The sequence below is a fragment of the Crocodylus siamensis genome, chromosome 4, assembly GCF_052110815.1.
Source record: "Crocodylus siamensis isolate JL-2025a chromosome 4, ASM5211081v1, whole genome shotgun sequence".
Lineage (NCBI taxonomy): Eukaryota > Metazoa > Chordata > Crocodylia > Crocodylidae > Crocodylus > Crocodylus siamensis.
The window spans coordinates 230,829,001-230,841,074 of NC_143398.1; the positions used below are offsets into that span (position 1 = coordinate 230,829,001).

At 42.0% G+C, this 12,074-nt stretch overlaps 1 protein-coding gene across 2 annotated transcripts in view; it reads right to left on the bottom strand.

Annotated features, from left to right (window-relative positions):
- ACMSD (aminocarboxymuconate semialdehyde decarboxylase) overlaps nt 1-12,074 on the bottom strand; it is a 72,161-nt gene that overhangs the window by 44,774 nt on the left and 15,313 nt on the right. The window contains exons 3-4 of one of the 2 annotated variants that reach the window (XM_090045874.1): nt 8,270-8,366; nt 1,869-1,918 (exon numbers count right to left, since the gene is read on the bottom strand). In XM_090045874.1, the coding sequence (XP_089902000.1) occupies nt 1,869-1,918; nt 8,270-8,366 (147 nt within the window). Of the gene's footprint in view, nt 1-1,868; nt 1,919-8,269; nt 8,383-12,074 lie in introns of both variants that reach the window. The other variant, XM_090045876.1, reaches the window with a different exon arrangement.

Below are 12,074 nucleotides of genomic sequence, written 5' to 3' on the forward strand. Positions count from 1 at the left end.
AGAATTTAGCCTTGATGATGATAAAAACTGGATTCAACCGCCCAGCTTATCCAGTACATTTGAAGAAAGAACATCTCAAAAAAGCATAGTCAGAGAGTTCTGAAGGGGCTGGATTTAGGCGGGGTAATGTTAATTTTAAACCTGAAGATGTTGTGTTGCAATTTGCTTATTGGATAAACCCAAGCTTGGGCAGTAACTTATTATAATAATTTCTAACATCTTTTAGCCCGATAGGATAACAGCTCTAAGCAATATTATGAATGGCTACATAACTAAAAATTAGCATAATTAGAATACAAAAGAACATGCACATCATAGTGACCCTGGGGAAGGACGGAACAGAAGGGTCATTGCTGTCCCGTACCCCATGGATCTCTCTTACTCCCTGTGAGAGCGAGGACCAGATCCTGACTGAGGGGCTTCCACCGGTATCCTTCGGGCAGCCCAGTTCAGAGACATCTGACTTCACTGATTCAACTTGGCGTGCATCTTCTAACCGAGGGACTATCGATAAGTTACTAACCAAGTGGGAACTCTTGGTTAATTTCTTTATCTGTTTTATTATCACTGTCAATTTTAATCTGTATTGTTATGTTGTCTGCTTATTAGCTTAACCTTTTTATTAACTATTATATATGCAAACTATATCTTTTGTTGTCATAAGTAAAATTCATTCCTTTTTGTAAGTAAACCTTGTCATTTCTTTCCTTTCCAACATCACCTTCTCGATCCTGAACCAAAAAGCCCAGTGGCTAATGAAGTTGCAGTGCTCGGTCAGTCTGCAACTAAATTGATATACTCATAGTGCCTAGCTGGCCTGTGACAGGGCATTTGTAACGGCATTGTTTTATGTATCAACACTCAGTTTGATTTCTGCAGTCAGCTAGATACTCACATAGAAATCATTTGGCAAGTTTTTCCTAGGAAGGGAGTATCATTCATCCCTGTTGTAACTGTATTCTCTCTAAGGTGATGGTGTTAATGCGAGAAATGAACCTAGATCATTGTTGCTGTAATTTATCTTTTAGAAATAATATTTTATTTGTTCAATGTATTTGAAATGCCTGTAAAGTTATTTTCTCAATCTAGTTGTGCTTTTAAGAACTGTAAATTCAGATTCAGAACTGCTTGGGGCAACACATTTTCCCATGTTTGACTGTGTATTTAAGGGAATGTAAATTTATCTGTTTCATTAATGTGTATTTATAAACTTCAGCTAGGCAATTTGATTCCAATTAGAGGGGGATTGCTCAGGCCTCACCTGGTGGACAAACAATTCTGTGTAATTTAAATCCAAATAGGTTTGACAAGGAAGAGGACAAACAGCTCTTTAGCTTTACTTCTTTGCTGTATGAATCAAAGGAAGACCAAAATTCTTCCCTGGGGAATCCTCCAGGGCTCTGCAGGGGGGAAGGAGAGCCCCAAGCAGGTGGATTTTCTCACAGTGATTTCTGAAATTTTTTTCATAAAAAAACCATTAATATGAGGGAATTATAAATCAGTGAATTAGAACTTCCATATTTTTTTTTATATGTTACATTCAGGTCCTGGACTCATGTTATGTAATGGTGTTTGGCTTACTTCTGGTTGCTCCATGTAAATTGGCTTCTCTTGCTGTCTCTTTCTTCCGATTGATGTGCCCAGCTCCTGTAACGGGAGCTTTGGTCTGGTATTTGGCTTTTCCTTCAATGCTGGAACAGTTGTGTCCTACCTCTTTTATTGAAGAATCACTTCTCCCTTACCACAGAGTAGCTCTGCTCCACTACTCTGGTGAATGGCTGAATTATCTAACCTACAGGTGTGTGAGGCTCATTGTTTGATTTTTGTGATAATATCCAGGAATTACAAAATTGTTTGCATAGACTTACCCAGTAGCTGAACATTACAGGAACGGTAGAAAGCACTTGTACAGTGACCCCTGTGTTGACAAATAGAAGTAATTAAATAAGGAAATACAGTTGGCGTTTTTTGTCTTATGTCTGCTTATAGTTTGATCTATGCATTGCAGGTTAACTGCATTACATCAGACAGCAAATATATATTCATAGAGACAATTGGCTAATGATACACAGCTGCTACAGAAAAGAAAGAAAACTTTATGAAACATGGGTAGACTATGACTCAAACTGAAAATAATCATCAATAGCTAAAAGAGAGGTGTACACCCAATGGAAGGGAGGGGCCATCATGAGGGAGGACTATACTGCAGTTGCTTGGGGATGCAGGGGGGCGATCAGGAAGGCCAAGGTGGAGATGGAACTGGGACTAGCTTTCCAGATCAAGGACAACAAGAAGTCCTTTTTTAAATACATAGGGGACAAAAAGAAGGTACCGGGTAACATGGGTCCCCTGCAAGACATGCTAGGAAATTTGGTTGTCACACCAGACAACAAAGCTAACCTATTTAACGACTTCTTTGCCTCCATTTTCCTGAGCAGGGACTGGATCAGCTCCCCCACTGGGCCCCCCTCAGGCCCCAGGGGAGGTGCACCTAGGCCAAGGGTCAGGGAGGATCTAGTCAAGGAACTTCTGGAAGGACTGGATGTATTTAAATCAGCTGGTCCGGCCGATCTCCACCCCAGAGTGCTGAGGGAATTAGCTGAGGTCATTGCGGGACCCCTGGCATGGCTTTATGAGCACTTGTGGTGCTCTGGTGTGGTGTCAGAGGACTGGAAGAGGGCCAATGTGGTTCTGTTCCCATCTTCAAAAAAGGGAGGAAGGAGGACCCGGGAAACTATAGGCCAGTTAGTTTTACCTTGATCCTGGGTAAGTTTTTTGAGAGAATTATTCTGCCACATGTCCATGAGGGGCCAGCAGAGGAGGTCATGCTTAGGGGCAATCAACATGGGTTCATCAGAGGCAGGTCCTGTCAGACCAACCTGGTGGCCTTCTATGACCGGGTCACCAAATCCTTAGATGCAGGGGTAGCAGTGGACGTAGTCTTCCTGGACTTTCGGAAGGCCTTCGACACTGTCTCTCACCCTGTTCTCATTACAGATGTCTAAGGATTTTTTTACATTAATTGCTTCAAAAATTAAGCTATGAGTTGTTGGTTCATGGCACCATCCTAAATCTGCTACCTTACTCATCTTTGCCTTTGGTGGCTCTGGTATTCAGGCCTCAATTCTAAATAGTTAAAAGCATCTGAGTTCTGTTTTCTAAGTCAAAACAGAATCATCCATAGCTCTCAGGTAATAAATTCAGATTTCTACCAGTTCAGGACTGTTTCCAGAATTTGACTTTTTTTTTCTTGGCCTATTAGAAAGGACCTTAATTCTTTGCTTTCTGGTATTCCAGTTCGCTGAAAAGAAATTACAAAGTCAGCACAATAATAGACTTGTAGTTCCTGAAATAGATTTCTGTGCTACATGTTTCTAGTCACTACATGTTCCCAGGCTGGGAATGGGGCTGAGCTAACCCAGAAATGAATTTGAACTTACCTTAAAAAAATATTTCCCTCCCTTTTTGGGCAATCCTCTCAATATGTCCTGGTTCAATTATGATATCCCAGAACCCACATCAGCAATGGCAAGCATCTCATTGCAAACCAGATATTTGTGACTGTGACAGGGGGCTATCCCAGGGCTAGTCACAATGTCAGCTCGCCCACCTGTCTAGGGCAGTCCACCTGCCTGACTCGCCTGCCACACCTCTGTTGTATTTTAGTAGTTGTTTGTAGACAGGAGGCTGCCCATTTTATGCCCTGATGCCAAGAATAGAATACACGGCTCCAACCTTCCCTTTACTGTGTCCTATGCCTTGCAAATGACATCCAAAAATTACTTCCAACTCCCGTGGCCCCATTGCTGGGTCACACTCGGCCACTGGCCCAGACTTGGTCTCAGGCATCCTCGGACATACCTTGGCCCAGGCTCTGACCCAGCTTGGCCTCAAGTGTCCTTCAACATGCCTGGGCCACATGCCCACTCCCATTGGAAATAAGAGATATAATGTGACCTAATCTTGGCTCTAACGCATCATCTTCATTTATTAATAACAATATTCTTAAGCTGTTGCATAAAGATCTTTGCAAAAAAGGCCTAAGTTACCTTCTGAATTAATACACTTTATACTGCTGGTTATTGGCTTTATTCAGTTGAAATTTTTACTCCCAAATGATCACTTTTTAGGACCATAATCTGAGTTTTCAAGGGGCCCAATCCTTGTTGTGGCAGTGTAGCCCTGGCTACTTTCCTACCACCCACCGCAAGGTGCACGTGCTAATCAAAATGCCTTTGTGTGCCACACAGCATGCATGCTGGGGGTTACTTACCCCTGCCTGAGATTATATACCTTTAAAGAACTTACTGCCTCAGAAAGGTTACTGGCAAAAGAATAAAAAAGGAAAATGTATTTTGAACGCTTCATTTATTTATTTATGCTTCTTTATGAAGTAGTAGAAAAAAACTTAGAAGGATTGTTTCTGCTTATTTGTTTAAACCTTCAGAACATCAGGACCATTGCAGAAACATACTAAATTTATTACCTGTATTCAGGTCCCTGGCTTTCTGGTCTACAATATTATTTAATCACTAAACTTCATTTTATTCAATTTGACTTGTATATTTTGGTCTATAATAATACAAAGTCTGTGTGTTGATTTTACTGATGTTTCAATAACAGAAAATAACTTTTAAGTGAAGGACTAGGTTCAGATTTAGATATATTATATATATTTGTATACCAATTTTTTATATAATGCATCTTTCTACATTTTATTTTTTATTTTGCCAAGAACCTCTAAATTATACTCTTCTGATAAATGCAAGCCAAGAAATGCCCAATATTTTTCCTACACTTGATTGTTCATATGGTGCTTATGTTTCCAGACCTTTCCAGCAGAATTTAACAATGTAATGGAAGAGTCACCAGGTGGTGCTGTTACACATAGTTTTACAAATTCTTTTTAGTGTGCAAGTACTGCTTAGTCTTGGAAGAAATGCTGGGTTGTTAATTTTCTGGTGTAGAGTCATTTTTGGGAAAGCATTTGCAAGTAGCTGGAAAGACTGTTTTCATTCTTTATCTCTAGATCTTGAATCAATTCTGGCTCCGAGCTGATCTCTGTGGAACAGGCAATGGTGTTGGAGCTGACATATCTGAAAGGTTTAGTTTCCAATGGGCTGTTTTTGACCAGCTCTGCAGTTACATCAAGGGTATGTTTCCAGTACAGTCCTAAGTTGTGAAGGCAAGTTGTATAAATACATTCAAACTAGCTTTGAACTACCTCATTTTCTTGCATTATAGCATGCACCTTTCCCTCCCATATCAGCAGCTGGGATGTGCATTTAAGTAAGGGAATATGGTAGTGGCAGGAGAGGGGATTGAAAGTAATGCTGCAGGTACTCCACAGTGGGGAGGAGCACAATGAGGAAACTGTGCTCTCTGTTGCAGGGGGCATGGCCCTTTTCTTTGGATCCCTCATAGCAGGACACTGGCTGCAGTAGTCCTTCTGCTTTACTTGTGGCAGGTTAGGGTGTTATGTCTTGTGTTGTGTCAGGGTTGGCAGTGCTGTTTTACTGATAGTTTGGATTATGGATTTACATAGGAAGTTTTGGACAGTGTAACAGGGGGCCTTCTCGGGGCCGATTTCCCTGTGGCCCACCCACCTGTTTCTGGGTTAACCGCCCACCTTCTTTCCCATCACACCTTGTTGTTAATTAAATGGGAAGCTGCCCATTTCTTCCCCCTCAGGCTCTATCTGTGGCTCTGTTCTTCCCCTACATCACAGATGGCATCCAGATGTTACCAACATCACCGGCCCCACACTGGGCCCCAGAATCCTACTAGTTGGACTGCACTTAGATCCCTCCATTCAGGCAGCCTATTCTGCCTTCATTCCTGGTTGCTTCCCCCTTATGGGTGTGGTTCCCCCCGGGACCTCTGGCTCACTGGCCCTGGCCCACCTCCAGGCCAGCTGGAACCCCAGGCCCTCAGCCTTGGGCATCCCTTGCGGTGGGCCCCTGGCCCTTCGACCCTTCCTTTGCTGGGTCCTGGCCCCAGCATTGACCAGTCAGGGGATGTTCAGACAGGTTTGTGAGTCTATGTCCTCATGCTCTTTGGGGTCCACCTTCCAGACCCTACAAGGGGGTAACCCACCCAGTTGTGAGAGCTGGGGTTAAGGCACCCCGACCCGCCTTTCACTGGGGTGGTAACTGGCCTGTCATTTCTGAGGGGTTCCCACACCACTGAGAGCCCCACCAGCCCACCCACTCCTGGCAGGGTGCAGTTTTAGGTCATGCTCAGGACCAGGAGCCTCCTGACCATCCCCTACAGCTCCTCCCTTACCTCCAGTTGATACCTTCAGCCAGGCAATGCTGCTGCTTGGCCTCCAGCAGCAAAGTGCCCTGTTCATATGGGCAGCCCTGAGTCCAAAATGGCTGCCCTAATCGGGCACCCTCCGGCTGCTGGCTTCAGGCCCTTAAAGTGGCAGGTACAAACAGTGCCCTGCCACAGACAGGAACGATCCTGCCTCTAGTATGGGGATTGGACTAAATGACCTTTGAGGATCCCTATTTTTCTAGTGTTTCTTTGGCATTTTACACAAGCCCTTGTGCCATCTTCTCTTTAGCCCTGCTGTGTCTGCTTCTCTCCCAGAGACCCAAGGAAGGGTACTGTGACATCTGAAAACTTTTCTAAGTCTATTCCAACCATGCAGTTGGCCCAATAAAAAATACCACCCTCCAGAACTCTTTCCCCCCACCCCCCACATATTTTGCAGAAGGAATTCCAGGGGAACTAGAGAGCTAGGGTGGGACATGTCACAGTCTTACTTCAAGGGAATCTTTAATTAATAGAATCTCCCATAAAAAGGAGTCTGAATTAAATGGGTGTTAATATATATAGCAATAACTGAGCTCTAACATTCTAACTAAAATCCTCTTCCCTTCTCTACCTCTCATCTTTATGGCCCTGATTTCATAACATACTTAAGCATGTGCCTAACTATAAGCATGTGTAATCCCGTAGCAGTCAAGCATCTGCTTAATTGCTTTCCTCATGAAGGGGCTCTTTCTTATCTAAGAATATAATTTCACTAGTTCTCCATTTAATCAGTTTTCTAGCAGGAACATAGTATCCAAAGCTGGACCTTTCATTTCAGAAGTGGCCAACCTGTTACACGTGCAATATGTGGCATAGGCAGTCTGCTTGCAGCACATGACAGATTAGGGAGGGGACAGGCAGCACAGTGGTAGATAGGGCAGGGAGCAAAAAAGCAGAATAATAGATCAAGCAGGGAGTACAGGGCAGAAGTCAGAAAACAGAGCAGCAGACTGGGCAAAAAACACAGGGCAGGGACCAGAGCAGGGGAAAGGGATCAGAGTGGTAGTTGAGGAGGGTATGGGGCCAATTTATGGCTGCCAAAAAGGTTAACTCCCAGTGCTTTTCACAAGCAGGGAAAAAACAGACTAATGGGGAGTGAGAAAAGGATCAAACATGTTTTTCCTCTTTGTAGGGGACTTTTACACTCATGAATGTACATTCTTCTTCTGTGGCCAGAATTTTGATACCATGTTTGATACCATATTTCTGTTGGGTGGTACTTTGTGTAGTAACACTCTCTTGAAATCAAGGGGCTACTTGTGGAGTAAATGCCATGTCTACAGTGGATGCATCTACATGAGATGTTTACTGTGGAGTTGCCTAATTAGCTCTGTAGTAAAATGTCACTGTCTACACATGTGGTGCTATATGGCCAGAGTAGACTAATTGACTCTGCCATAGGACAGTACTGCCAGACACAAGTACTATCTTACAGCTGAGTTATTTACTCCACTGCAACACACGTGTAGACACTGACAGGACTGGCTGGGACACAAGCGTATTTCAGTGCAGGGGCAACCTGCTAGCTAGGCCTGCACTGAAGCACCATTGTGCCCCAGCCAGCCCCTCTGCAGCATTTTGAGCCAGGTTGGAGCAGCCCCAGGCTGGCAGGCTGACCCCCAGGGATCTTTGCCATATAGGGCTGCTCCACCCCAGCTCAACATACAAATGCAACACCTGCAAACTGAGTTGGAGTTTATTCAGGCACATCAGTTGCACATGTAGATGCACCCTGTAAGAGTAAAGGTATGAAAATATGACCCTTCACAGTCTAAACATAAAGCATGTTATTCTTCATCATCTTCCAACTGGTTTAAACTAATTCATAACTCTGTAAGACGTTTTAGTTTTAACATTATCATAAAATGCTTTGAGATGACACAGAAGTTTAAGTTATTGATGTTCCACTTGATATATCATCATTAGTACATTTACTTTATGGAGTTACCTGACTGATTCATCTCTTTAATCCGAACCTCTGGATTCCAGCAATTCTCCTGGATAACTCTGAAAACTTTTCCCTCTTTCATCATTTTTGCCTGTCCCTATAAAATGAATTTCCTATTAATACAAAAGTATCAAAATGTTAAATTCAACTTCAAGTGAGTATGTGGTGTTCCTTTTGCACACCCAGTGACAGAACTTCCCCAATATTTTTATTCCATAGAAAATAAAAGCAAAAAACAAAGAATACTTAAAATATAATTTCTACATTGATGAACAGCATCAAGGTAACTTTTCCATAATTTTAAAAATAATCACCTTGCTCTTTACCATATTTATTTATTTATTAGTGGGGTATGCTGCCCTTCCCAAAAGAGTCAGGATGGCTTAAAATAAAAAGCAGATGAATTGGTAAAACAAATACAAATATTAAAATTAAACATGTAGAACAAATGCCTCAAACAATGTTTCATAACTTAACCCATCCTGCTGAGGCTGCCCAAATAGAAAGCATTTACAACACCTCCAAAAGATATCCAGGCTGCTTACTTGAAACAAAAAACAGTTTTTTTTAATAGAAACCTGTCCATCATAAACATGAATAGTTTAGCACTGATTTCTTTTAACGTTAATGGGCTCAAATTGACTTCAGGAACAGGTTTCACAATCCCTCCATTCAAATCAATGCCACTGTCTCATACTCACTCAGTGAAAGTGAGATACAATCAGCTGCAATGGAAGTTGCATGCATACATGTGCCTGAAGAAGGGTGTTTGTACCTGAAAGCTTACAAAGAAGTTTTTCCAACTATTTTAGCTGGTCTAATAAAAGATATCAGGTTTACCCAAAGAACCTTGTCTACATGTACCAATCACCTTTTCATTGTGATTTTTTACAAATAGAATATTGAAGTATTTGTAGATGGGGAGAAATCCCATATAAAATGGTTATGTAAACTATAGAAATTTGTTTTAAATGCACTCTTTAAGGCATTTCATGTCAACAGCAGCGTAAGAAAGTGACAGGCCCAACTGCTGCGCACGGGGCAGCAATGACCTCTGATTGCTGCTGCCGCTAGGATCATAACTGTGGCTACAGCAGATTTTTTTTCTCATCCACTATCTCCATTGGTGCCCAGGTTGGTTCCCAGCCCTACTTACAAACAGTGTATATCAAAATATTACCCAGGTTGTTAACTTTTGACAGTGTTTCTTTAACTGTGAGCAGCAAGAGCAGAGCAGCACTTCTCACTTTGATTTTTGACTGATTTGACAAATGACCCAAGACATTATTGAGCAGTTATGGTCTTGCTGTGGAAGATATTAGTTATTCACTGTCACATTCCTATGGGCATATCATTAGAGCCTGTGAGCCAGCACCAAAAGGAATGGCAACAGCCAATATTCCTGTTGTTTTAGCTTTGAACAAATTGACCTAATATGACCCAACAATTCCTCCAAGGCCTGTGCTTCACACTATGCATTTTGCCACTTTTGTTAGATAGTGGGAATAGATGAAAATCAGGCTGTAGCAGAGGATTTGCATTGCAAGTGGGGAGGCAGGGATACAGACCAGATTGGTTGTGTAAAGGGAACGTGGCATGTGCAATGACACTGATCCAGACTGTGAGAACCCCTCTGTAAGGGATGTCAAAGGGTAGCACCTATTTTCCCAGGGCGCACAGTGGATGGCACGTATGTACAGGGCTGCCTCAGGACCAATTGTCTGCTTTGGGAGGGGAATTCTAATTGTCCCAACATCCATTTTGTGGCTTCCTTCCCATACAAATTCATTTAAGATCCTGGAGAGGAGGTGATTTTACTCAGTGTGCATTGTACCTCTTTTCCATTATAAAGAGTCACTGTTAATTCAGAGTCTGCCTTGCTATTGCAAACATAGATATAAATTTTCATAAATTAATAATATTGTACTGCTTGTAGCAAGCAAACTTGGGTGCGTGCCTCCTCTCTGTCTTTAACCTTGAATTTAGTATTAACTTCATACATCATTAACAAGTATATTTCCCTGATAAATATTTTAAAACCTCTTTTCTCCCTACTTTACTATGCTGGCTTGGCAGGCTGTCAAAATGGTTTGGTGGCAATATCATGATTCAAGAAAATGATTCCAAATATTACAGCCAGTAATTACAACTGCACAGTCCTTCTCCTCTGGCAAAATCCTTTCAAGTCTGTTAGAATTGATTTTCCAAACAGTCAGAAAGGGAGGCCTTACCCATGCAGTCCAATCTGTTTTTTACAATCTAATATCAGCCCCCTGCGGATTATTGTGTTTTAGGTAGCAAGATATTTATGGGACTAAGTAAAGGAAGAAGAACTGGGTAAAATTATGTATTTTATCACATAAAAATGGATAATGAGTCCTTTACTGGGTTACCATTGGGAGCGTTTTTGTGAACACGGTAGACTTTTAATTCCTTTTTTTCAGATTTCACTGAGGCACAACCTCTAAAGGACCCAGATGTATTTTCTTCTATTAATACTGAAAACAATGTTAGATGGATTGCAATTTCACCAGTGACCTCTCTAGTGGACCTTTCAGCACACATAGCTGCTGAAAGATAAAATAGCAACTCCTCAATGCCACATCAAGCTATGCAGTAGGAAAGAGTTTCTAATAGGCCAGGTGCCAGTCTAATTAAAGAATTAGGGAATCTTGACTGCTGTGTTCATCTGGGTTAACATAAGATTCAGTAATCACGGATGTACTAGAGATCAAGCCTGAATCCTTAAACTTGTGTGTAAACTGAAGCACTTATAACAAAATAAAGCAGTTCTTCCTACTCACCTGAGAGAACCCACTCAGATCAATAGGATTACTCACACGGGTAAAGCAAGCAGTATTTGGTCCAGGAAAGTGTGTGGAAAATCCAGTCATACTGCTGCCATATCTAGGCACTACCACCAAAACGCATAATGCATTTTTTAAATGAAAAATTAATCAGCAATTTTGTACTCAAGGCTACTTGGGAAGCTAATTACAGAAGTTTGCAAGAATCTGTAGGAAACTTTTAATTTTTCCAGAGTGATGCCTGCAAAATTGGAGCCTCTCTACTAGATATTATGAGACCTACGTTGCTAAGACTAGATCAATTTACTGAGCTGAAGATTTCTATTACATCCTTGCCTAACATCATTGGGTGTTTTATGTTTTAACAACTGTGTGTGGGAATTAAGAGGCAGAAAATCATAGATTCATAGACTCATAGACATTAGGGCTGGAAGGGACCTCGGAAGATCATCGAGTCCAGCCCCCCGCTCCAGGGGCAGGAAGTCAGCAGGGGTCATAGGATCCCAGCAAGATAAGCATCCAATTTACTCTTGAAGGTGTTCAGTGTAGGTGCTTGAACCACCGCCGATGACAGGCTGTTCCAGACCTTGGGGGCTCAGACAGTAAAGAAATTCTTCCTTATGTCCAGCCTGAAACGGTCTTGCAGGAGTTTGTGACCATTCGACCTCGTCATCCCCTGGGGCGCTCTGGTTATAATTCACTGGTTATAATCCACTGAATGGGCTTTATTTAGAATTTGTTATCACAAGACTACTCTTGCATGGGCAAACAATAATTACCATATTTTCTCACATGCAACATGCACCTTCCCCCCCCCCAATTTTCCTGGAATAGAAGCACCCTGCTTTGATTCCTGCTTCACTGTACAACATCTGTCATATTACTATTCTGGCAGTCGAAAGAGTCAATTGACTTAATGGCTCATTATCCTTTACTCTGGAGGTATTAACAATTGTTTCTACTTGTTAATGGTATTGATAGTCTACTAATCAAACTAG